We start from the raw sequence: 27,851 nt of genomic DNA on the forward strand, positions 1-27,851 counted from the left end.
GTGGAGACTATACCTGAAATGTTGGGGGTTGAGGGGTGCTGCAGGTGGAGTCTGGCCTGGAAATGCTGGGAAATGAGGGGTGCTGCAGGTGGAGCCTGGCCAGGAAATGCTGGGGGGGTGAGGGGTACTGCAGGTAAAGACTATCCTGGAAATGCTGGGGGGTTGAGGGGTGCTGCAGGTGGAGTCTGGCCTGGAAATGCTGGGAGGTGAGGGGTGCTGCAGGTGGAGCCTATCCCGGAAATGCTGGGAGGTGAGGGGTGCTGCAGGTGGAGCCTGGCCTGGAAATGCTGGGAGGTGGAAGGGTGCTGCAGGTGGAGCCTATCCTGGAAATGCTGGGAGGTGGAAGGGTGCTGCAGGTGGAGCCTATCCTGGAAATGCTGGGAGGTGGAAGGGTGCTGCAGGTGGAGCCTGGTCAGGAAATGCTGGGAGATGAGGGGTGCTGCGGATGGAGCCTATCCCTGAAATGCTGAGAGGTGAGGGGGGCTGTAGGTGGCGCCTGGCCAGGAAATGCTGGGAGGAGAGGTGTGCTCCAGGTGGAGCCTATCCCGGAAATTCTGGGAGGTGAGAGGTGCTGCAAGTGGAGCCTGGCCAGGAAATGCTTGGAGGAGAGGTGTGCTGCAGGTGGAGCCTATCCTGGAAATTCTGGGAGGTGAGGGGTGCTTCAAGTGGAGGTTAGCCAGCGAATGCTGGGAGGTGAGGGGTGCCGCAGGTGGAGCTTGGCCAGGAAATGCTGGGAGGTGAGGGGTGCTGCAGGTGGAGCCTATCCCGGAAATTCTGGGAGGTGAGAGGTGCTGCAAGTGGAGCTTAGCCAGCAAATGCTGGGAGGTGAGGGGTGCTGCAGGTGGAGTCTGGCCTGGAAATGCTGGGGGTTGAGAGGTGCTGCAGGTGGAGTCTGGCCTGGAAATGCTGGGTGGTGAGGGGTGCTGCAGGTGGAGACTATACCTGAAATGTTGGGGGTTGCGGGGTGCTGCAGGTGGAGTCTGGCCTGGAAATGCTGGGAAATGAGGGGTGCTGCAGGTGGAGCCTGGCCAGGAAATGCTGGGGGGTGAGGGGTACTGCAGGTAAAGACTATCCTGGAAATGCTGGGGGGTTGAGGGGTGCTGCAGGTGGAGTCTGGCCTGGAAATGCTGGGAGGTGAGGGGTGCTGCAGGTGGAGCCTATCCCGGAAATGCTGGGAGGTGAGGGGTGCTGCAGGTGGAGCCTGGCCTGGAAATGCTGGGAGGTGGAAGGGTGCTGCAGGTGGAGCCTATCCTGGAAATGCTGGGAGGTGGAAGGGTGCTGCAGGTGGAGCCTATCCTGGAAATGCTGGGAGGTGGAAGGGTGCTGCAGGTGGAGCCTATCCTGGAAATGCTGGGAGGTGGAAAGGTGCTGCAGGTGGAGCCTATCCCGGAAATGCTGGGAGGTGGAAGGGTGCTGCAGGTGGAGCCTATCCTGGAAATGCTGGGAGGTGCTGCAGGTGGAGCCTGGCCAGGAAAGGCTGGGAGGTGAGGGGTGCTGCAGGACGAACCTGGTCTGGATATGCAAGGAGGAGAGAGGTACTGCAGGATAAGCCTGGTCCGGATATGCAGAAAGGTGAGGGGTGCTACAGGATGAGCCTGGTCTGGATATGCAGGGAGGAGAGAGGTGCTGCAGGATGAGCCTGGTATGGATATGCAGGGAGGTGAGGGGTGCAACAGGACGAGCCTGGTCTGGATATGCAGGGAGGTGAGGGGGGCTGCAGAATGAGCCTGGTCCGGATATGCAGGGAGGAGAGAGGTGCTGCAGGATCAGCCTGGTCTGGATATGCAGGGAGGTAAGAGGTACTACAGAATGAGCCTGGTCTGGATATGCAGGGAGGTGAGAGGTGCTACAGGATGAGCCTGGTCTGGATATGCAGGGAGGTGAGAGGTGCTGCAGGATGAGCCTGGTCTGGATATGCAGGGAGGTGAGAGGTGCTGCAGGATGAGCCTGGTCTGGATATGCAGGGAGGTGAGAGGTGCTGCAGGATGAGCCTGGTCTGGATATGCAGGGAGGTGAGAGGTGCTACAGGACGAGCCTGGTCTGGATATGCAGGGAGGTGAGAGGTACTACAGAATGAGCCTGGTCTGGATATGCAGGGAGGTGAGAGGTGCTACAGGACGAGCCTGGTCTGGATATGCAGGGAGGTGAGAGGTGCTGCAGGACGAGCCTGGTCTGGATATGCAGGGAGGTGAGAGGTGCTGCAGGATGAGCCTGGTCTGGATATGCAGGGAGGTGAGAGGTGCTGCAGGATGAGCCTGGTCTGGATATGCAGGGAGGTGAGGTGCTGCAGGATCAGCCTGGTCTGGATATGCAGGGAGGTGAGGGGTGCTGCAGGATCAGCCTGGTCAGGATATGCAGGGAGGTGAGAGGTGCTACAGGACGAGCCTGGTCCGGATATGCAGGGAGGTGAGAGGTGCTGCAGGATCAGCCTGGTCCGGATATGCAGGGAGGTGAGGGGTGCTGCAGGATCAGCCTGGTCAGGATATGCAGGGAGGTGAGAGGTGCTACAGGACGAGCCTGGTCCGGATATGCAGGGAGGTGAGAGGTGCTGCAGGACGAGCCTGGTCCGGGTATGCAGGGAGGTGAGAGGTGCTGCAGGATGAGCCTGGTCTGGATATGCAGGGAGGTGAGGGGTGCTGCAGGATCAGCCTGGTCTGGACATGCAAGGAGGTGAGGGGTGCTGCAGGATCAGCCTGGTCAGGACATGCAGGGAGGTGAGGGGTGCTGCAGGACGAGCCTGGTCCGGATTTGCAGGGAGGTGAGAGGTGCTGAAGGACGAGCCTGGTCCGGATTTGCAGGGAGGTGAGAGGTGCTGCAGGACAAGCCTGGTCCGGATTTGCAAGGAGGTGAGAGGTGCTGCAGGATCGGCCTGGTCTGGATATGCAGGGAGGTGAGAGGTGCTGCAGGATCGGCCTGGTCTTGATATGCAGGGAGGTGAGAGGTGCTGCAGGATCAGCCTGGTCTTGATATGCAGGGAGGTGAGAGGTGCTGCAGGATCAGCCTGGTCTTGATATGCAGGGTGGTGAGAGGTGCTGCAGGATCAGCCTGGTCTGGATATGCAGGGAGGTGAGAGGTGCTGCAGGATCAGCCTGGTCTGGATATGCAGGGAGGTGAGAGGTGCTGCAGGATCAGCCTGGTCTGGATATGCAGGGAGGTGAGGGGTGCTGCAGGATCAGCCTGGTCTGGATATGCAGGGAGGTGAGAGGTGCTGCAGGATCAGCCTGGTCTGGATATGCAGGGAGGTGAGAGGTGCTGCAGGATCAGCCTGGTCTGGATATGCAGGGAGGTGAGAGGTGCTGCAGGATCAGCCTGGTCTGGATATGCAGGGAGGTGAGAGGTGCTGCAGGATCAGCCTGGTCTGGATATGCAGGGAGGTGAGAGGTGCTGCAGGATCAGCCTGGTCTGGATATGCAGGGAGGTGAGAGGTGCTGCAGGATCAGCCTGGTCTGGATATGCAGGGAGGTGAGAGGTGCTGCAGGATCAGCCTGGTCTGGATATGCAGGGAGGTGAGAGGTGCTGCAGGATCAGCCTGGTCTGGATATGCAGGGAGGTGAGAGGTGCTGCAGGATCAGCCTGGTCTGGATATGCAGGGAGGTGAGAGGTGCTGCAGGATCAGCCTGGTCTGGATATGCAGGGAGGTGAGGGGTGCTGCAGTATCAGCCTGGTCTGGATATGCAGGGAGGTGAGGGGTGCTGCAGGATCAGCCTGGTCTGGATATGCAGGGAGGTGAGGGGTGCTGCAGTATCAGCCTGGTCTGGATATGCAGGGAGGTGAGGGGTGCTGCAGGATCAGCCTGGTCTGGATATGCAGGGAGGTGAGAGGTGCTGCAGGATCAGCCTGGTCTGGATATGCAGGGAGGTGAGGGGTGCTGCAGGATCAGCCTGGTCTGGATATGCAGGGAGGTGAGGGGTGCTGCAGGATCAGCCTGGTCTGGATATGCAGGGAGGTGAGGGGTGCTGCAGGATCAGCCTGGTCTGGATATGCAGGGAGGTGAGAGGTGCTGCAGGATCAGCCTGGTCTGGATATGCAGGGAGGTGAGAGGTGCTGCAGGATCAGCCTGGTCTGGATATGCAGGGAGGTGAGAGGTGCTGCAGGATCAGCCTGGTCTGGATATGCAGGGAGGTGAGAGGTGCTGCAGGATCAGCCTGGTCTGGATATGCAGGGAGGTGAGAGGTGCTGCAGGATCAGCCTGGTCTGGATATGCAGGGAGGTGAGAGGTGCTGCAGGATCAGCCTGGTCTGGATATGCAGGGAGGTGAGGGGTGCTGCAGTATCAGCCTGGTCTGGATATGCAGGGAGGTGAGGGGTGCTGCAGGATCAGCCTGGTCTGGATATGCAGGGAGGTGAGGGGTGCTGCAGTATCAGCCTGGTCTGGATATGCAGGGAGGTGAGGGGTGCTGCAGGATCAGCCTGGTCTGGATATGCAGGGAGGTGAGAGGTGCTGCAGGATCAGCCTGGTCTGGATATGCAGGGAGGTGAGGGGTGCTGCAGGATCAGCCTGGTCTGGATATGCAGGGAGGTGAGGGGTGCTGCAGGATCAGCCTGGTCTGGATATGCAGGGAGGTGAGGGGTGCTGCAGTATCAGCCTGGTCTGGATATGCAGGGAGGTGAGGGGTGCTGCAGGATCAGCCTGGTCTGAATATGCAGGGAGGTGAGAGGTGCTGCAGGATCAGCCTGGTCTGGATATGCAGGGAGGTGAGGGGTGCTGCAGGATCAGCCTGGTCTGGATATGCAGGGAGGTGAGGGGTGCTGCAGGATCAGCCTGGTCTGGATATGCAGGGAGGTGAGAGGTGCTGCAGGATCAGCCTGGTCTGGATATGCAGGGAGGTGAGGGGTGCTGCAGGATCAGCCTGGTCTGGATATGCAGGGAGGTGAGGGGTGCTGCAGTATCAGCCTGGTCTGGATATGCAGGGAGGTGAGGGGTGCTGCAGGATCAGCCTGGTCTGGATATGCAGGGAGGTGAGAGGTGCTGCAGGATCAGCCTGGTCTGGATATGCAGGGAGGTGAGGGGTGCTGCAGGATCAGCCTGGTCTGGATATGCAGGGAGGTGAGGGGTGCTGCAGGATCAGCCTGGTCTGGATATGCAGGGAGGTGAGGGGTGCTGCAGGATCAGCCTGGTCTGGATATGCAGGGAGGTGCTGCAGGAGGAGAATGCTACTGGTTGAAGCTTCTTTCAAGGAATAGACACTTTATAAACAGTGGATGCTGTTGGAAAACTCCTTTCGGTGCCACATAACATGAAGAAAACCCTGGGAAAGGCGCTACTCCTGCAACGCGGTGCCGTGATGCACATAAATGCCAACATGGCAGCGACAGTCCAGGATCTGCGTCTACGTTGGATCACTTTATGTGGGACACTTAGGTGGTCCAGTAGCGGACAAGTTGGACAACCCCATTAACGCCTTCAGTGCCAATGCTTCCCTCGACCTATTATAGAGCAAAGCTACAAAAACTCACAAGATTGGTGTGCTTTCCTCGCAGACGTTTGGCACACTGGTATCTCCATGGCCGCCAGATAACAAATCCCAGCAAATATAAGACAAACATCGATGTCTTCGCAAAAGTGCTGAAGAAGGGCTTGTTGAACTCCTGAAATATGTACTGGAAAAAATACATTGAGGCATGAGTGGCGGCCATGTTTGTAGGGACAGAGGGGTCATCAACAAGCAAAACTTATCTAGAAAAGCAAAACCACATGTAAGGATAAATGGGTCTATGGTGTGAAGACAAAAATGGACAAACTAATCCAAAAAAGAAAACAATTATCCACCATGATAAATATGTTGAAGCTTTATTAAATGTCAATTAAAGGGAATCTGTCACTCTATTTTTTGCCTATCAGCTGCGGCCACCGCCATCAAGGGCTTATCTACAGCATTCTGCAATGCTGTAGGTAAGCCCCCGATGTACCCTGAAAGAGAGCAATAAGATGAGTTATAGTATACCCACCGGGGGGCGGTCCGGGTCCGGAGGGAGTTGCGGTACGGCGCCTCCCATCTTGCAGCGATGACGTCCTCTTCATTCCTACCCGTCGCGGCTCCGGCGCCTGCGCACTGCAGTAATCTGCTCTGCCCTAGCTGAAGAGCCCGATGTTGCCCGGGCATAGTAACTAACTGTGGTTAGTTATAACAAATTATGATTATCCTCCATCCCATAGGCCCGTGCCCATATACCCATCATACATAGCCTCCATCCCATAGTCCTGTGCCCATATACCCATCATACACATCCTCCATCCCATAGTCGAGTGCTCATATACCCATCACACATCCTCCATCCCATAGTCCTGTGCCCATATACCCATCATACATTCGCCATCCCATAGTCCCGTGCCCATATACCCGTCATACACATCCTCCATCCCATAGTCCTGTGCCCATATACCCATCATACATTCGCCATCCCATAGTCCCGTGCCCATATACCCGTCATACACATCCTCCATCCCATAGTCCCGTGCCCATATACCCATCATACATATCCTCCATCCCATAGTCCAGTGCCCATATAACCATCATACATATCCTCTATCCCATAGTCCCGTGCCCATATACCCATCATACATAACTTCCATCCCATAGTCCCTAAGGAACCCGTGCCTGCTGCCCATCAGGTATAACTTTCACTTTCACAGGTGCTTTTATCTGGTTGTGTATAGGTATCTAAACCATAGGATGTTTGCTCCAGCCTGCCCTACTATTTGATCGTTATATGAAGTGAAATTTTACAGAGCATTTTTTATATTTATATTTCTGCATTGGTCTGATGGCACAAATTGGAATACTGTAATTATATTATATACAGTATACTTGTCATATACAGGCTCCAATGGTCCAGTAACCCCTTGTTTACACCCATGCGGTTACGGATTGGCCCCATAAGATGTTCCATAGATTATGCCACATATGCTGCTCCATAGATTATGCCCCATAAAATGCTCCATAGAATATGCCCCCATAAGATGCTCCATAGATTATGCCCCATAAGATGCTCCATAGATTATGCCCCCATAAGATGCTCCATAGATTATGCCCCATATGCTGCTCCATAGATTTTGCCCCATATCATGCTCCATAGATTATGCCCCATATGATGCTCCATAGATTATGCCCCCATATGATGCTCCATAGATTATGCCCCCATATGATGTTCCATAGATTATGCCCCCATATGATGTTCCATAGATTATGCCCCCATATGATACTCCATAGAATATGCCCCATATGCTGCCTCATAAGATGCTCCATAGAATAGGCCCCATATGCTGCTGCTGGAAATAAAAAAAAAAAAAAAAGACATACTCACCTCTTGTCGCTGGGGGCCAGGTGCCTGTGTCCTGAGCAGGCGAGGACACTGGCGTGCTATGGGAGACAGGTGCCGGTGTCACCGCTGGCTCAGGGCCCCGGCACCTGAGATACTCACCTATCCCCGTTCTACCGCTGCACTCTGTCTTCCGGATCCCTCTGTCAGTGACTGTACAGGCAGAGGGCGCGGCATGCACTAACTACGTCATTGCCCCCTCTGACCTGAACATCACAGCCAGAGGACGCAGAGGACAGAGCGGTGGAACGGAGACAGGCTAATATCGTATATAATCACCCCCTCCTGGCACGGTGTCTGCAGCCCCGCTTCTCCCACGGTCTCCGGCAGCTACTCCGTCCTTCAACGGTCACATGGTACTGCTCATTAAAGTCATGAATATGCACAGTCATGACTTTAATGAGCGGATCCACGTGACCGCTGAAGGAAGGTGCCGGAGACCGTGGGAGGAGCAGGGGGGCTGCAGAGAAGCGCTGGGGGGTGAGTATGATCTGACACCCCCGCTGACCCCTGGCGTATATGACTCAAGTATAAGCCGAGAGTGGGACTTTCAGCCTTAAAAAATGGGCTGAAAATCTCGGCTTATACTCGAGTTTATATGGTATGTTGTGAAAAAAACGATTGTATCTTAATCTCCCAACTATGTTTTGAAAGCCAAGAAGAATTGACTTTTTATCTGTATATCGGCTTGTGGAGTTAAGTGTTTAATTCTGGTGGGTCAAGAAGACAGCCTTGTGAGGAGCTGATGTGCCATATACCATAGTGTGTGCTTGTCTTTGGCTGTCGATGTCTGCTGATATGCCAATTGTCATTGTATTCTGGAAACAGTTTGTGACATTGAGAGCTGATAGGGAAAGGCTGTGAGGGTGGACTGAAGGACACTGGGTAAGTCTAAAAGTGGATCACATGCCTTGGGTACTAATAATAATTGTATTTCTATAGCGCCGACATATTCCGCAGCACTTTACATTTCAGAGGGGATTTGTACAGACGATAGACATTACAGCATAACAATAATCACATAGATCATAACAGATACCAAGAGGAATGAGGGCCCTGCTCGCAAGCTTACAGTGTATGAGGAAAGAGGGAGACACGAAAGGTGGGTGGTAACAGTTCCCTGATTGTATGGACTAGCCATAGTGTTAAGTGTGTGACAGTACAGACACAGAGGGCTAATGGATGCATGAAGCATGTGGGAACATGATGCGGGGAACCTGGTTATGGCAAAACTTTTGGCTCTGCCACACAGGGATAGGTTAGGTTAATGTGTTGAGGCGATAGGCCAGTCTGAATAAATGCGTTTTCAGGGCACGCTTAAGATTGTAGGGACATACTGTAAACATCAAGAGTAGACATCGATATCCAAAAAGGACCTTCCAACAGAAGACCTTGGGGGGTATAATTTATGGGCCAGAGGGCCACCACAAACCGACAAATTGGAACGGTTTCACATTAGCCCCTTATGAGAAATGACTCCGATGACATTTTAGGCCAATCTGAGGACAGGAATTGGATTCGGACTCCTCATGGATCACAAATAGTTTATTTATTGTGAGAAATGAGGAGTCAAAGTAAATTCACCTTGTTGCACGTTCCACCTTGTTCAGGAAGGATTTCCAAGCTACTTCTGATTTTATACACAAATATCTGCCTCCTAGATCTCTGGATCGAGCAAAACGTTTCCCCCATTGAGGACGAGCAGAGCCTCCGCAGAGACATAGGAGCAACTTTAGGTTTTCCTAATAGCGGCCATTATAGAAATTGTACGCGCACGTTTGTGGTTTACCTTGGGTCTATAAACTTAGCACCAGCGGACCTTCAAACATTTACAGGAGAAGACCCCAGTCTGAGACATTAGGGGGGATCCTGGATCTTCAAAAAGGGGGCAACAAATCCCTAAGGATACAATCGAAGGCTTCCTTATGGCATCACCACCATTCTCGCCCTGCGGCGCTTGTCCCGGGGTCACATCCTGCAATTTGTGGCTGTATTGGACTTTGTATTCAGCAGAATATGAAGCTCTTTTTGTGAGAATTCATAATGATAACAAAGGGTTAAGCACCGCCCGCCGTCCCTTGTCCGTCGCCCTGGAGTCATCAGACATCTCACCAGACTTTTTTAGTAATATTCTCATTGGTTGTTTTACACTATAAATGGTATCATTGTGAAACGGCGGATCCGCTGCGACTAAGAGCAGAGACGTGCGAAATGCGTTGGCGAAGTTACGAGCCTGGTCTGGAGCTATACGAGGACAATAACGCTGGACACAGCTCATCCGGTGGAGAGCGCTGCGCGCCATCTCCTTCTCGCTGGCTGTTCAGGGAGTCTACCTGACCCGGAGACTACAAGACATCCACTGCCCACCGCTCCCCTGTGCACAGGACATGTTCCAGCAGGTGGATGATGGACAAGTCTGGAGATGATGGCAGTATACATACATGAGGGTCCCTGTGATGGTGAACGCTGGACCATGTGGAAAAGAACAGTATATAAAAGGAGGGGAGGCACGACATTGTCTCATCACTCACAGATGTCAGCTCTGACGAAGCCACCCAGATAACGTCCACCAGTAACAGGACCAGTATCCCCAGTACAAGGCGTCGGCGCGGCAAACTGGAGCTGGTGGTGGAAACTGTGCAGTTCATAACGATAACCACGGTCACGAGATACTGTCTGGAAAAGAGGAAAAGGTCAGTCACTGCCCCCCATCACCATGATATATTCTGTTGCCCCCCCACACCCCACGCGTGCATACACATCAGGTGCAGAAACCCCGAGCCACACATATAGGCCCCTGTACACACACGGCATCGGCCAAGAGTTACACACCTCTGCTCGGACAATGGTTTTCGTCGTTCTTATCGGAATATGAACATTGTAGATTCAGAATGAAGGCAGCAAAACCATGAAAGAACCGTGTGAGGCCCAGAATGTGCGGCACCTCAGAGCCCCGCTACTCTGATGATGGCTTTACACCGCTTTTCTCTCGGAAGCTTCATCAGCTTTTTATTTATTTTTTTATTTATTTAAACCTTGTTTCTATTGAATACAAGATTTTTTTCCTTACATACATACATACAACAATGCAAACATTACCTGGGGAGTCAAAACATCTATTCCAGAAATTGCATTGTTCACAGGAGAGTAAAGGTGCGGTCACACTTAGCGATGCACCAGCGATCCCGACCAGTGATATGACGCGGTCAGGATCGCTGGTGCATCGCTAAGTGGTCGCTAGTGCGCTGCCACACAGGCAGATCTCACCAGCGACATCGCAGGGGTCGTTACCTGTCAGACGAGGTGATCCTGACGTCCTCCCGCCTGCGTCCACACGTCGCTCGTCGGTGCCACAGCAGGAAGCGCCCGACGAGAAACGGTCCAGGACGTTCTCGCGCGATCAGCGATGAGCAGCGGTCGGAGGTAAGTATCACACTCAGCGATATCACTAGCAATATCGCCGCTACGTCACAAAAACCAGTGACAGGCGCTTTAGTGAAAACAAGAACCGGGAAAGAGGGGGAAGAGTATGTCAAGCACAGGTACATCTCTTACCTGTCGGACACCTAACATGGGTGCCTAACTACGCTCAGGACCCACCGACACAAAAGAATATCCCCAACACCTAGAAGAGCCATGGCCGTGGGTCCTTCTGTATGGCCTCCTTTTGGTTTGGGGAGGGCTATATTTACCCGCCTTCACCTGGGGATCCTGGTCAGTGATACCTCTGCTCTGGCTGGGTGTCTGACCCCCTGGAGTGCTTTCATTACTGTGTTGTCCGCTTGCCTTCTCGTTCGGTGCATTGCTTTGTGACTCTGACATCAGGATCGCTGTGTGAAAGGTAAGTATCGTCCGCTGCGTCGCTGCTGCATCGCTGGTGAGATCTTCTTGTGTGGAAGCTCACTAGCGATCATTTAGCGATCCTGACCGGGTCGTATCGCTGGTCGGAACGCTGGTGCATCGCTAAATGTAAAAGGGCCTTTACTCTGGGTTTCTGGCTCTGACCTTCGGCTTGGTACTCTTACTAATCTGCTGTCTGCCCCGTTTGTACTGCACCGCTATCTTCAGCCACCTGACCTTCTGCTTCGTCCTGACCACTCTCAGCGTCTCACTCTTTGGCACGTTCAGACTACTCTCCGGCCACTCCCCCGGTGGCCAAGTGCTTCAGGTCCTGCGCTCCATCTCACCGCAGCGCTCCCCTTTCATCCCATCCTTCTGAATCTCGTGCACAGACTCCTGCTGTAAGTCTGCAGCAGGGTTCTTCATAGAAGTGACCCCATGCGTGGCTTCCCCAGAGATATCACTATATAGAGGTCTCTCCCAATAGGAGCTGCTCTTCATACCAGACTGTTGGTTGAAAACAGGTTTTAATGTCATCTTGGATGCGCTGTGGAAGCAGAGATGAACCTTTCGCAAGTTTCAAAGAAGGACTGCACCCTTCCCTCTTTATGCAAGGGGGCCTCAACCCAATCCATCTGAAGCAGAAACGACAGCTTTCCTAAAAAGATCTTGAACGCAGGGGCATGGTCATGGATCCATGTCTGCAGCATGGCTTTAGTACCTGCTGCCGCCATCAAATGTAGTAGTTTACGGCCCCCTGGAAAGCAGGTGTGTTCATCTGGTTAATGGCCCACAGAGGTTCATCAGGAGCAAAGTCTGTCAGATGTGTACTGGTGAACAGTCATATTTTCTCCCAAAATGGTCTGATGACCAGGCATGCCGACAGACAAGGGAACAGGTTGGCCTCTGGGGAGCGGCATTTGGAGGTTCTGTACCGCCCCATTCTATGACCCTTTTGCGGAGTGAGGTAGGATCTAGGACAAATTGTCAGTCTCATTTCCAGGAAACGAGCTGAGGGGAGGAAATCGTATCAGTCATTAATCGAGGTGGACTAGGTGTTTAATAGATGCCATACCCAAGAGGGCCATTGATAGAAGATGGGGTGAGAATGTCCATTTTGAAAGTGAGGGCTACCAACGAGAGGAAAGAGGAGAGGCACCAAGGGGAGAGCCGAAACGGTCGGCGTATCTTTTGCCATGCCTTCCATGTAGACATCAGAAGTGGGTTAAGTCTACTTCAGCCGGCAGTTCAGTGTAAGGGAGGTGTAAGGGTGTGTGCAGACGCTGCGGAATCCGCACGGATTTTTCCGCAACGTCTACACAGCGGTTTTTTTTTTACCATTCATTTGAATGGTACTGTACACCGCAGCTAAAACTGCTGCAGGTCTGCAGCGACCAAAACCGCTGCGGAAACGCAGCGGAATCCGCAGTGTGTGCACACACCCTAAGAGGGCAGGGAGAGCTAGCTCCGGGGCGAGGCAGTACTCCAGGCCGCACTGGGCGTAGCGGGACGTCCCTCCTAGCCAGTCGGCCACCACCCGGCACAGGGGCGCTAGGTTATGGTGTCCAATATCAGGGAAGTTTATCCCCCATTTCCCCTCAGCTGTTGGAGTAACTGTGGGGTTTTCCCTCCCAGATAAATGAGCGGTATAGGTAACCGATCCGTTTCTCTTCTTTCGGAGCTAAATGAATTGGGAGAGTATGGAAGAGGAGTAGAAGGCGTGGAAATTCTGTCATTTTAATAAATTGGCTCGGCCTTGGCATGACGAGCTGAAATCCTTCCTTTTGGTTAAGGTGGAGTCTAAGTTTTTGGGGTATGAGTAAATATTGGTTTTGTATAATTTGTCTTGTCACCTGTATTCCCAAGTATTTTAATGAGCCAGTAGTAAACCGACATGGGAATTGCGACACCCATAGAGGCCTGGAGGGGCCACGCAGCCTCCTCACCTACCCCAGTTAATAGTATAGCCCAATAAGCCTCCTACATCCTCCAACTCTCGTATAAGGGAGGGCAGGGCATGTTTGGGGTTGGCCATTACCAGCAGAATATCATCTGCAAATGCCGCCACCTTTAATTCTCTTCAACCTATTGCAAGCCCTCTAATAATAGGGGTCTGCAATAGGTGACGTAGTAAAGGGTCTATAGCGAGGCTGACTAGGAGGGGTGACAAAGGGCACCCCTGTTTGACCCCCCGAAAGATCTATTGTGGGTGCACGATAGCCGTTAACCGTCACACAAGTATTTGCATTTGTCTGAAGGTATTGGACATACTGTAGGAACCTCGGGCCAAAATTTCCTCTGCCCAGGACTTCACATAGGGAAGGCCACGCCACGTTATCAAAGGCCTTTTCGGCATCCAGACTCATCAGCATTGAAGGTGGTTTTGATGCGTCCTGGGCAAGGACCGTGGCTGCGACCGCCATGCGTATATTTGCCACACCGCTACGACCCTGGGTAGAGCCTGTCTGAGCCTCACATAGAAGGCCAGGCACAGCGCCCGCCGGTGTCACAGCGCTGTGACCGCCCACCGGTGTCACAGCGCCCGCCAGTGTCACAGCGCCCGCCGGTGTCACAGCGCCCGCCGGTCTCTTCTGTATGTCGGATCAGACTCGCCTGTTGAAGTCTATGGTTGTGCAAAAATAACAAAACTTGGCTCCCATATGAATCATCCGTAGAGCGTCCGATTTTCAGGAATACATTTCCATTACTGACACAGGACGCTGGATTTCTTCTCTAGAATGTTACTCACTTCTGAGGTATAAAAACAGATGCCGTACGGATGACAACAGAGGGAAAGGCGTCTTTTTCTGGATGAAAATCACGATTTATTATACGCTCCTGTAAACGCCATCACATAGGCCACTGCTTTATATAAAGGGATGAAATATGATGCAGAATTAGGAGTGATCCGAAACCAAAGGAGGCGACGCTCAGACTAAACTCAATTCAGAATCTAATCACTTTACTAACAGATTTCAGTTAAAACATTTCTACCTTTCCCCCTCTACTTCCCGTCTGCTTGTGTGTTTTTTTTTTTTTTTTTCTTACTTCCAGTGACATTTCTTTGAGAATCCCGGTGCATTTTGGGGTACTCACAGGGGACATCATCAGGGGCAGAGGCTGCAGTCACTGCCACAGCTGCTTTCCCCACCATGAAAAGAAGCGTCATCTGTTTCAGAGACTGGACTGGTCCCTGCCGGGTCATCACATCTCCTTAGCGCCAGCAAGGGAGCGCACTGTCACTGTGCATTCAAAGGAATATAGCACAGGGAGCGCACTGTCACTGTGCAAAGGAATATAGCACAGGGAGCGCACTGTCACTGTGCAAAGGAATATAGCACAGGGAGCGCACTGTCACTGTGCAAAGGAATATAGCACAGGGAGCGCACTGTCACTGTGCATAGGAATACAGCACAGGGAGCGCACTGTCACTGTGCATAGGAATACAGCACAGGGAGCGCACTGTCACTGTGCAAAGGAATATAGCACAGGGAGCGCACTGTCACTGTGCAAAGGAATATAGCACAGGGAGCGCACTGTCACTGTGCATAGGAATACAGCACAGGGAGCGCACTGTCACTGTGCATAGGAATACAGCACAGGGAGCGCACTGTCACTGTGCAAAGGAATACAGCACAGGGAGCGCACTGTCACTGTGCAAAGGAATACAGCACAGGGAGCGCACTGTCACTGTGCAAAGGAATACAGCACAGGGAGCGCACTGTCACTGTGCAAAGGAATACAGCACAGGGAGCGCACTGTCACTGTGCAAAGGAATACAGCACAGGGAGCGCACTGTCACTGTGCAAAGGAATACAGCACAGGGAGCGCACTGTCACTGTGCAAAGGAATACAGCACAGGGAGCGCACTGTCACTGTGCAAAGGAATACAGCACAGGGAGCGCACTGTCACTGTGCAAAGGAATACAGCACAGGGAGCGCACTGTCACTGTGCAAAGGAATACAGCACAGGGAGCGCACTGTCACTGTGCAAAGGAATACAGCACAGGGAGCGCACTGTCACTGTGCAAAGGAATACAGCACAGGGAGCGCACTGTCACTGTGCAAAGGAATACAGCACAGGGAGCGCACTGTCACTGTGCAAAGGAATACAGCACAGGGAGCGCACTGTCACTGTGCAAAGGAATACAGCACAGGGAGCGCACTGTCACTGTGCAAAGGAATACAGCACAGGGAGCGCACTGTCACTGTGCAAAGGAATACAGCACAGGGAGCACACTGTCACTGTGCAAAGGAATACAGCACAGGGAGCGCACTGTCACTGTGCAAAGGAATACAGCACAGGGAGCGCACTGTCACTGTGCAAAGGAATACAGCACAGGGAGCGCACTGTCACTGTGCAAAAGAATACAGCACAGGGAGCGCACTGTCACTGTGCAAAGGAATACAGCACAGGGAGCGCACTGTCACTGTGCAAAGGAATACAGCACAGGGAGCGCACTGTCACTGTGCAAAGGAATACAGCACATGGAGCGCACTGTCACTGTGCAAAGGAATACAGCACAGGGAGCGCACTGTCACTGTGCAAAGGAATACAGCACAGGGAACGCACTGTCACTGTGCAAAGGAATATAGCACAGGGAGCGCACTGTCACTGTGCAAAGGAATATAGAACAAGGAGCGCACTGTCACTGTGCATAGGAATATAGCACAGGGAGCGCACTGTCACTGTGCAAAGGAATACAGCACAGGGAGCGCACTGTCACTGTGCATAGGAATATAGCACAGGGAGCGCACTGTCACTGTGCAAAGGAATATAGCAGAGGGAGCGCACTGTCACTGTGCAAAGGAATACAGCACAGGGATCGCACTGTCACTGTGCATAGGAATATAGCACAGGGAGAGCACTGTCACTGTGCAAAGGAACATAGCACAGGGCGCGCACTGTTAATGTGCAAAGGAATACAGCACAGGGAGCGCACTGTCACTGTGCAAAGGAATATAGCACAGGGAGTTCATACTTAGTACGGGTCAGAATTTACGTACGACGCATTACCAGGTGAGCAGGACTAGCCGAGCCTCCAAAACAGACATCACTGATGGCGCCTCATTTCAGAGAGGGCGCAGAGGCTGCAGCAGTGACCACAGCTTCTGCCCCCTGATGACGGCTCATTCGAGTATCCCAGCATGCACTGGTGAATCTCAAATAAAATGTCATAGGATGTAAAAAGACAGAATGTAGAGGGTACGCTCTTCATTGAAGTACATTAGAAAACAAGATTAGATTATTACACTGAATAGATATACATTGAATACTAAATTCACCTTTGGTTTCGGACCACCCCTTTAAGCATAGCCGATTTATTCGGCCCTCCACAGCACTACCAGTTTCTCACTTGGCCCCTTGGGAAAATTAAGTACCCACCCATGATCTATGGCAATTATTTACTGTACGAGCAGCGAGACTATGGATTCTTTACTGTACGAGCAGCGAGACTATGGATTCTTTACTGTACGAGCAGCGAGACTATGGATTCTTTACTGTACGAGCAGCGAGACTATGGATTCTTTACTGTACGAGCAGCGAGACTATGGATTCTTTACTGTACAAGCTGTGAGACTATGGATTCTTTACTGTACGAGCAGCGAGACTATGGATTCTTTACTGTATGGGCAGTGAGACTATGAATTGTTTACTGTTCGAGCAGTGACACCGATTTCTTTACTGTATGAGCAGTGAGACTATGAATTCTTTACTGTACGAGCAGTGAGACTGAATTCTTTAATGTACGAGCAGTGAGACTATGAATTCTTTAATGTACGAGCAGTGAGACTATGAATTCTTTAATGTACGAGCAGTGAGACTATGAATTCTTTAATGTACGAGCAGTGAGACTATGGATTCTTTACTGTACGAGCAGTGACACTATGGATTCTTTACTGTACGAGCAGTGAGACTATGAATTCTTTACTGTACGAGCAGCAAGACTGAATTTTTAGTGTACAAGCAGTAAGACTATGGATTCTTTACTGTACGAGCAGTGACACTGAATTCTTTACTGTACGAGCACTGAGACTATGGATTATTTACTGTACGAGCAGTTGAGACAATGGATTCTTTACTGTACGAGCAGTTGAGAATGGATTCTTTACTGTACGAGCGAGACTATGGATGCTTTACCGTACGAGCAGCGAGACTATGGATTCTTTACTGTACGAGCAATGAGACTATGGATTCTTTACTGTATGAGCAGCGAGACTATGGATTCTTTACTGTACGAGCAGTGAGACTTGGATTCTTTACTGTACGAGCAGAGAGGCTATGGATTCTTTACTGTACGAGCAGAGAGGCTATGGATTCATTACTGTACGAGCAGCGAGACTATGGATTCTTTACTGTACGAGCAGTGACACTGAATTCTTTACTGTACGAGCACTGAGACAATGGATTCTTTACTGTATGAGCGAGACTATGGATTCTTTACTGTATGAGCAGTGAGACTATGGATTCTTTACTGTACGAGCAGCGAGACTATGGATTCTTTACTGTACAGTGACACTGAATTTTTTACTGTATGAGCAGTGAGACTATGGATTCTTTACTGTACAAGCAGCAAGACTATGGATTCTTTACTGTACGAGCAGTGAGACTATGGATTCTTTACTGTACGAGCAGTGACACTGAATTCTTTACTGTACGAGCAGTGAGACTATGGATTCTTTACTGTACGAGCAGCGAGACTATGGATTCTTTACTGTACAAGCAGTGACACTGAATTTTTTACTGTATGAGCAGCAAGACTATGGATTCTTTACTGTACGAGCAGTGAGACTATGGATTCTTTACTGTACGAGCAGTGAGACTATGGATTCTTTACTGTACGAGCAGTGAGACTATGGATTCTTTACTGTACGAGCAGTGAGACTATGGATTCTTTACTGTACGAGCAGTGAGACTATGGATTCTTTACTGTACGAGCAGTGAGACTATGGATTCTTTACTGTACGAGCAGAGAGACTATGGATTCTTTACTGTACAAGCAGAGAGACTATGGATTCTTTACTGTACAAGCAGAGAGACTATGGATTCTTTACTGTACGAGCCGCGAGACTATGGATTCTTTACTGTACGAGCCGCGAGACTATGGATTCTTTACTGTACGAGCCGCGAGACTATGGATTCTTTACTGTACGAGCCGCGAGACTATGGATTCTTTACTGTACGAGCCGCGAGACTATGGATTCTTTACTGTACGAGCCGTGAGACTATGGATTCTTTACTGTACGAGCAGTGAGACTATGGATTCTTTACTGTACGAGCAGTGAGCCTATGGATTCTTTACTGTACGCGCCGTGAGATTATGGATTCTTTACTGTACGAGCAGTGAGACTATGGATTCTTTACTGTACGAGCAGTGAGACTATGGATTCTTTACTGTACGAGCAGTGAGACTATGGATTCTTTACTGTACGAGCAGTGAGACTATGGATTCTTTGCCACATGAAGTTGTAACTTGTAATGGTTGACTCACTACAAAATCACCAGGAGGTCCGGACACCTTTCTTGATAACTACAGGTTGTGGGCGCTGATTCTGTGATGGACGCTGATCCAGACATCTCGTGATCTCATCTGATCACCGTGTGTGGAGTTGGGAGCAATTTTCTGATAAAATGGAGCCTATCGGGGGGTTCCTTCCACTGGATCAGCATGTTCTGCCATTGGTTACAGTTGATGGACTTGTAACTACATTGAAACAAACACTATGACCCCACCAAGGTGAGGCCGGGGTCAGACTTGAGAGAAACTCGCACCTCAATACCCGGCTGCCGGCACTCGGGACCGGAGTGTGCACCTGCATGTATTTCTATGCAGCTGAATGCTCTTGTCTGAGTGCCAGCGGCAGTGCCGGGTATTGAGGTGCGAGTTTCTTGCAAGTATGAACCCGGCCTGAGACGTAGAAAAGCAGAGTGGATGGTTTCTTCATGTGTGGTGCCCCCGGTGAAGCATGGAGGGAAGATGTGACTGTGGAGGCTCTGCTGACCACCCTGGGGTGATTGATTACCCAGCATAGGTGACACAGCGTTCTGCAGCGACATGTCCGCTCCTCTGGTCGGCACCCAGTGCCTTCATCATTGGCACTGAATCAGGACAGCGACCAACACACGTCCAGACACACGTCCAGGGCACATAAGGGCGATAAGAGCAAGAAGGATAGATGGACGCTGCGCCAGAGGACACGGCCCCACAATCACCAACCTGAACCAGTGGAGACGGTCTGAGAGGAGAGAGAAAAGCCGACTGTGACAGGCTCTGGCACCTCTGGGCACTGATCATAGACTGACGGAGCCTCCGGGTGATGCCTGATGAGGGGTGTAAAGCTGTGGTCAGAGGACGGGGCTGTGAGGAATCGTCGCTGACATTCTGGCCTGTGTCACACGAGTTTCCCGTCTCCATACGTGGCCATTTGTGGCCTTGCTGCCTTCAGTCCAGACTTCTCACGGCTTTTAGCACATGCACCGGAGCAGCCGGACGCTGGAGGGCGCTCTCCCCAGAGGCGGATTTCATTTCTCTTTTGTGCATTCACTTTGCACTTTTGTATCACTCAATCTTCCTTCATTCTTTGCATTTTTCACATCTGTTTAAAACTTAGAAATATCTAAATTTGTCACCTGCAACTTCTCTTTCCTCTTCGTCCTCGGGCAGCACACAAGGGATATTTGGATCCTCGCCTCTTTCCTAGGATCGTCCACCTAGCAATGAGAGTAAAAACAAATAACCAGGGTGTCCGCGCAGAGAATATAAAGCGCCAGCTAGGATCCTCCATGTGAACAGACGCCAGACTACATGCTGAATTGTGGGGGCTGTATGTGCTGGAGGAGACAAGACAATCACAGGTAAGAAAGTCTCTGCCCTCCGGCCGCTCACACGTGACCGGTACAGCTCCAAAAACGAAGGCTGGGAGATGAAGCCGGCACTGAATCTGGAGCAGTGTGTGGGGACGGCTGAGCTGCGGGAAGATTCAATGGCACCAAGCTGCCTGCGAGCCGGACTCCGAGCTGCTGGGGCAAACACACGTCAAGGATGACACCGGAGAGATCACGTAGAATGCCACCGCTGCCACCAAGTGTGGAGGACCACAGCTGGGGGAGGGTCGCACAGATCCACCATTTCTGTCACAAACAGCCCTCTGCTGCCCCCTATCGTCTGGACAATTACGCGACTGACCAACAATTAACGGGAGAGGCCACAAGCTGTTTCCGTTCATAGGCCAGTTATCGGGAGGCTAAGCGTGAGCGCATGGTATACACATCTCCAATTCCAACACGTCACTACCAGCTCCACAATAACCCAAGAAAGGCTATTCGCTGCTGCCACCACCAATCGCTTATACTGCAGGCCGATTGGACACCTGACAGGTAGTGTATGGCTTCAGAGTGCGGTTCACAGAACAAAAAGAACAGAACTATTCAATTTTATATTTAACCAAGAACAATAGACAGTGTTTATAAAAAATATTCAAAAGATTTTACAAAAAGGGGACTAAACAATACCGCACATACAGTACATAAAATAAACAGGATTAGCAAAAGAAACTTACTACATCGCTCACAGAGATGGCTCAGAAAATGAAGGAGAGCACTTCAATTGGAAACATCCAGTGATGGGATCGTGCTTACACCGATATCCATCTCTCTGCATGGATCACAGATCATAACTCCTCTTCACCTTTTATCCGCACCTGAGTTACACCCAGACACCTCCCTTGATAACTTCACATGGGCCGGCTTGTGGGATGTACTCCGCCCTTCAGGATTTTATTAAATTCCTAACTTATGAGATATCTTTACCCCTGAAGATTACAGACGTGCCATATAGTATCCATATTTTTTAATTGGGAGTTTATGTTTCCATAGATAGGAAACATAGCATGGCTGATGTTAGTTATTAGACCACTATTGATTTGGGGCTTATAGGCAGATGCAACAATTATGAGAAAATAAGCATGTTCATCCCCGATTAGTCCTTACATTTTTTAACTTATGTCCCCTTCAATATGGGATCTACACAAACCCCAATATTCATAACTTTCCACCGATGCCCCATGTCTAGTTGTAGTTGTAACATTTTCCCTGAAGTGAACAAACGTTTCCTTTCAACTCAGGAGGTCTTTCCTGGGGACAAAGGAGACTTCTCCACTTCTCTATGAGTAAACACATGTCCCATTTTTTATCTGAACTTTAGAAAAGTTCTTTCCTGTTCAAAGGGAACTTGAATGGTTAACTCTTCCCATCTTAATTGGTTTCCTCACCGCCTAGCTATACGTAGTTTACCCTCTTCCAATATTTTAAACATATTGTCCTATTACCAAAAGAGATTTGTAAATTGTAAGCTCTTTCTCCCACTGAAATTGTGTGAGAGAGGAGGTTGGGGGGTGAATGCCCACCATACCGGAGATCGTCATGGGTCATTGACACTACACTTCTTGTAGATCCGCCATACTTCATGAACACATGCCTTCGTGTGTAAAACAGTCACTCTGAGTCGTCTTCTGAACACCCACTATCTATCCGCTATCTCTGTGCAGCCATCCCCAGGCTGCGGAGTGACCGGAGCGATGGGCGGGTGTTCAGAAGACGGCTCATACTCCCACCGCTCCACTACCGGATGACTCCATGGGACGGTTTTACACAGAGAAGTTTAGTTACAAGAGATACGTGTGTGAAGTCGGGTTAATAAGCAGATTTCTGATGTCATATCCCTTTAAAAGGGGCAGTACCGTGAGCAACAACTGGATGTGCTAAACGTAATGTCCCTGTGCTGAGAATTGTATAATGCACCCCCCCACTGTGTAATCAAAGTTAATAATTGGTCTGAATTCAAATATAAAATGGAGGTGCTGGAGGAGTGGGCCGTAGTCCCGGGAAATAAGGAGGAATATCCACGGCAATCTCAGTCAGTCTGTTCAAGAACACTATGGTTAGTTCTGCTGTATGTGATCTTATTGAGCTCATCACAGGTCTATTCCTGATGAGCGAGTGCGCACTGAAGAGAGGGTCACACCTGCTTTATTAACCCCTTCACCCCCAAGGGTGGTTTGCATGTTAGTGCCCGGGCCAAGGTTTACAGTTCTGACCACTGTCCCTTTATGAGGTGATAACTCTGGAACGCGTCCATGGATCCCGGTGATTCTGACATTGCTTTCTCGTGACATATTGTCCTTCATGTTAGTGGTAAAATTTCATTCATATAACTTGTGTTTATTTGTGAAAAAAACGGAAATTTGGCGAAAATTTAGAAAATTTTGCAATTTTCCAACATTGAATTTTTATGCCCTTAAATCACAGAGATACGGCACACAAAAAACTGAATAAGTAACATTTCCCACATGTTTACTTTACATCAGCACAATTTTGGAACCAAAAGTTATTTTTGTTAGGAAGTTATAAGGGTTAAAAGTTGACCAGCGATTTCTCATTTTTACAACACCATTTTATTTTTACGGACCACCTCACATGTGAAGTCACTTTGAGGGGTCTATATGATAGAAAATACCCCAAAGTGACACCACTCTAAAAACTGCACCCCTCACGGTGCTCAAAACCACATTCAAGAAGCTTATTAACCCTTTAGGTGTGTCACAGGAATTTTTGGAATGTTTAAAAAAAAAAAAAAAAATGAACATTTTACTTCTTTTCACAAAAAAAAAATACTTCAGGTTCAATTTTTTTTTTTATTTTACCAAGGGTAACAGGAGAAGTTGGACCGCAAAAGTTATTGTGCAATTTGTCCTGAGTACGCTGATACCTGATATGTGGGGGTAAACCACTGATTCGGCGCATGGCAGAGCTCAGAAGGGAAGGAGCACCTTTTGACTTTTTCAACGCAAAATTGGCTGGAATTCAGATCGGACGCCATGTCACGTTTGGAAAGCCCCTGATGTACCTAAACAGTGGAAACCCCCCCACAAATGACACCATTATGGAAACTAGACCCCCCAAGGAACTTATCTAGATGTGTGGTGAGAACCTTAAACCCCCAAGGGCTTCACTGAAGTTTATAACGTACAGCCGTACAATTAAAAAAATCATTTTTTCCACAAAAATGATCTTTTCACCCCCAATTTTTATTTTCCCAAGGGTAACAGGAGAAATTGGACCCCAAAAGTTGTTGTGCAATTTGTCCTGAGTAGGCTGATACCTGATATGTGAGGGGAACCACTGTTTGGGCGCATGGCAGAGCTTGGAAGGGAAGGAGCACCGTTTGACTTTTTCAACGCAGAATTGGCTGGAATTGAGATCAGACGCCATGTTGCGTTTGGATATCCCTGATGTGCCCAAACAGTGGAAACTCCCCAATTATAACTCCACCCCTAACCCCAACACTCCCCTAACCCTAACCTCAGCCCTAACGCTAACGGGAAAACGGAAATAAATACATTTTTTTAATTTTATTATTTTTCCCTAACTAAGGGGGGTTTGATTTACCTTATTTTTCGGACTATAAGACGCACCCCAAATTTTCAGAAGGAAAATACGGGAAAAAAAAAAAAAAGTGTCAAATGGGAGTCCGTCTTAAGCTTACCAGGGAAGGGATCCGGCACAGGTGGAGGAGTGGTCACAGGGGTCATTCAGTGGTCCAGGCTAGTGCGGTAGCTCTGTGCTGGGGCAGGTGGGCTGTGCTGGGGCAGCTGGGCTCTGGTGCAGGGGCTTCGATGCAGGAGCAGCGGCTCTGCCGGCATTTCCTAAAAGCCTGGAGGTCCCCGCACATCCGTTGCTGCCATGTTGCGTTGGCCTCCTGGAACATGGCCGCCGGTCTGGGGACGGCGCATGCTCAGGTTCAGATCTTGTCCCGAGATCTCAGGAGACGAGATTCAAATCTCGGCAACGAGTTCTCGAGATCTGAACCAGAGCATGCGCCGTCCACGGACCGACGGCCATCTTCCCGGCGTCCATGTTCCCGGAGGCTTTGAGGAAATGCCGGCGGAACCCCCCCACGGAGCACAGCCCGCCGCTACCACCACCCCACAGACCCCCACACCAGCCATAGTTGCAAGTGAGTATATTGCGAGCATAAGATGCACCCCCACCTTTCTCCAAAATTTTGGAGGAAAAAAGTGTGTCTTATGGTCCGAAAAATATAGTACTATTTATGGTGGGTTTTTATGTTTGACAGCTGTCACACAGCTTGCAGAAGAGAAGACTGAGAGGAGACTTAATAGTTGTCTACAAATATCTCAAGGGCTGTCACATTGTAGAAGGATCAACTTTATTCTCATTTGCACAAGGAAAGACTAGAAGCAATGGGATGAAACAGAATGGGAGGAGACACATTAGATACTAGAAAAAACTTTTTGACAGTTAGAGTGATCAATGAGTGGAACAGGCTGCCACGAGAAGTGGTGAGTTCTCCTTCAATAGAAGTCTTCACACAGAGGCTGGACACCACATCTGGAGGCACGTTTGCCCCTCTGCTATATTCTGACAAGCTTATTACCTTGAGATTATTCTCTTCATAACTGAAGGTCACATTGACCGAAACGTCTTTTTTCGTGTACTACAATAAACCTCTTTGCAAATACAGTCATATGTTGAAGGTGGTCAAATTTTGTTAAAATGCAGATTGCACATTTTCTGTTAGTACAATAAACTTCATTTGAATCCAGAAATATAACTGAGTCCATCAGTTATTAGATATATGAAACTGAAATAGCTGTTGCAAAAACCAAAATTGTTATAAAGAAAAAAGGTTAACATTAATAGGGGTGCCCAAACTTTAACATATGACTGTACCTTTAAGTTGAGTGCTAGGTTTATATTTGTTGCTTTAACGGTTTGGGAACCTAACCTTAGCACCATCTTGAGTTGTGCTCACGGTGTTCGTTCTACACAGAGGCTGGACAGACATCTGCCTGGAATGATTCAGTGAGTCCTGCTCGGAGCAGGGGGTTGGACCAGATGGCCCAGGAGGTCCCTTCCGACTCTACCATTCTATGATTCTATGGTAAAAGACGCTTTTTATTGTTAAAATAGTTTTTGCATCACCACATATTGAGAGCTATAATTTTTTCATCTTTTGACCCACCGAGTCACGTGAGGTCGTATTTTTTGCGGGACGAGTTGACGTTTTTATTGGTACCACTTTCGGGCACGTGACATTTTTTGATCGCTTTTTATTCCGATTTTTGGGACGTAGAATGAACAAAAACCAGCGTTTCATGAATTTCTTTTGGGGGTGCGTTTACACCGTTCCGCCTGCGGTAAAATTGATAAAGCGGTTTTATTCTTCGGTTCAGTACGATTACAGCGATACCTCATTTATATAGTTTAATGTTTTGTTTTTATACAATAAAAACATTTTTATATAAAAAGTAATTTTTGCATCGCTTTATTCTGCGAGCTATAACTTGTTTATTTTTCCGCTGATGACGCTGCGTGGCGGCTCGTTTTTCCGGGACTAGATAACGCTCTCAGCGGTACCATGGATATTTATATGCGTCTTTTTGATGGCGCGTCATTGCACTTTTTGTTTGGCGGTATGATGAGAAAAAAAATAAAAAAGAAAAAAACAATGCTTTAAGGTGTTCACTAAAGGGGTTAACTAGTGGGACAGTTTTATAGGGCGGGTCGTTACGGACGCGGCGATACTAAATATGTGCACTTTTATGGTTTGTTATTTTTTTATTTAAAAAAAAAAAAAGAATTAGGGAATATATTTTTTTAAATTTAAATAAAAATCATTTTTACACTTTTTTTTTAACTTTATAATGTCAGTGTGGGACAATATAATAAAGTGTCATATCAGTGATCTGACAGGCACTGCAAAGGCTTTCTCGGTGCCTGCTCGCAACAGGCACTGAGAAAGTCGCCTCCCTGCAGGACCCCGAAGGCCCCAGTGGCCATATTGAATCCGGTGGCCTGTAGGGAGGAGACTCTCGGAGCGACGCAACACATCGCGCTGTTCCGAGGGTCTCAGGGAAGCACGCAGAGAGCCCCCTCCCTGCATGATTCTTCCATGTGCCCCCGGTACACTACGATCATGTTTGACCGCAGTGTGCTGGGGGTTAATGTGCCGGGTGTCAGCTGTGATAATCAGCTGACACCTAGCCGTGTTCAGCAGCGCTCCCCCCGTGAGTGGCGCTGATCGTGGTGACGCACTATCCTGTCCCCGGTCACAAGGGCCTGGGCACCGTGGGCAGGATAGTATGTCACATGTCAGAAATGGGTTAATGTTGATGATTATGGCTTACAGCCAATAAAAACCCAAAAGTTTTTAGGAAATTAGAATAATTAACAATAAACCCCTGTACAGGCTCCTATGCGTTTATAAAGGTCCCTTAGTCTGATTCAGTAGTTCCACAATCATGGGGAAGACTGCTGACCTGACAGATGTCCAGAAGGCAGTCACTGACCCTCTCCACAAGGAGGGGAAGCCACAAAAGGTCATTGCTAAAGAAGCCGGCTGTTCACAGAGTGCTGGATCCAAGAATATTAATGGAAAGTGGAGTGGAAGGAAAAAGGTGGTAGAAAAAGGTGCACAAGCCACCGGGATAACCGCAGCCTGGAAAGGATTGTTAGGAAAAGGCCATACAGTAATGTGGGGGAGATTCACAAGGAGTGGACTGCTGCTGGAGTCATTGCTTCACACACAGACGTGTCCAGGACATGGGCTACAAGTGTCACATTCCTTGTGTCAGCCACTCATGACCAATAGACAACGCCAGAAGCGTCTTACCTGGGCCAAGGAGAAGAAGAACCGGACTGTGGTCAGTGGTCCCAGAGTCTGGAGGAAGAGTGGAGAGGCCACCATCCAAGCTGCTGGAGGTCCAGTGTGAAGTCTCCACAGTCAGTGATGGTTTGGGGAGCCATGTCATCTGCTGGTGTAGGTCCACTGTGTTTTATCAAGACCAAAGTCAGCGCAGCCGTCTACCAGGACATTTTAGAGCTCTTCATTAGAGGTGAGCGACTTTGGTCGGATCGGGTTTCGTGAAACCCGAATGAAACAAAATAAGTTTCAGATGAAACTCGTCCGACTAGAGCAAAACAAAGTCGGAGTTTCGTCCGACTTTTATTTCCCATTGACTTGCATTGGGGTCGGGTTTCGGACGAAACTCCGACTTTGTTTTGCTCTAGTCGGACGAGTTTCATCTGAAACTTATTTTGTTTCATTCGGGTTTCACGAAACCCGATCCGACCAAAGTCGCTCAACTCTACTCTTCATGCTTCCCTCTGCCGACAAGCTTTATGAGATGGAAATGTCATTCTCCAGCAGGACTTGGCCCCTGTCCACACTGCCAAAAGTACCAATACCTGGTGTACACACAACAGTATCACTGGGCTTGATTGGCAGCAAACTCCCCTGACCTTAACCCTATAGAGAATCTACGGAGTATTGTCAAGAGGAAGATGAGACACCAGACCCCACAATGCAGACGAGCTGAAGGCTGCTATCAAAGCAACCTGGGCTTCCATAACCCCTCAGCAGTGCCACAGGCTGATCGCCTCCATGCCACGCCGCATTGATGCAGTAATTGATGCAGAAGGAGCCCTGACCAAGTATTGAGGGCATTTACTGATCATACATTTCAGGAGGACAACATTTCAGATTGTATAATCATTTTTCCAGCTGGTGTTATAAAGTATTGAAATTTACTGAGATAATGACTTCTGGGTTCTCATTGGCTGTAAGCCATAATCCTCAACATTACCAGAAATAAACACATGACATAGAT

At 49.6% G+C, this 27,851-nt stretch overlaps 1 protein-coding gene across 9 annotated transcripts in view; it reads right to left on the reverse strand.

Moving 5' to 3' along the window:
- Positions 1-27,851, reverse strand: part of SLC35F5 (solute carrier family 35 member F5) — a 172,731-nt gene that overhangs the window by 104,759 nt on the left and 40,121 nt on the right. For 2 of the 9 annotated variants that reach the window (XM_073563838.1, XM_073563837.1), the window contains exons 2-4: positions 19,792-19,872; positions 9,851-9,995; positions 5,457-5,600 (exon numbers count right to left, since the gene is read on the reverse strand). In XM_073563838.1, the coding sequence (XP_073419939.1) occupies positions 5,457-5,600; positions 9,851-9,967 (261 nt within the window). In that variant the 5' untranslated portion in view covers positions 9,968-9,995; positions 19,792-19,872. Of the gene's footprint in view, positions 1-5,456; positions 5,601-9,850; positions 9,996-19,791; positions 19,873-26,854; positions 27,082-27,851 lie in introns of those variants that run through there. The other 7 variants (XM_073563840.1, XM_073563841.1, XM_073563832.1 and 4 more) reach the window with 6 other exon arrangements.

The sequence above is a fragment of the Dendrobates tinctorius genome, unplaced genomic scaffold, assembly GCF_039654945.1.
Source record: "Dendrobates tinctorius isolate UK_male_01 unplaced genomic scaffold, ASM3965494v1 ptg000403l, whole genome shotgun sequence".
In the NCBI taxonomy this organism is placed as follows: domain Eukaryota; kingdom Metazoa; phylum Chordata; class Amphibia; order Anura; family Dendrobatidae; genus Dendrobates; species Dendrobates tinctorius.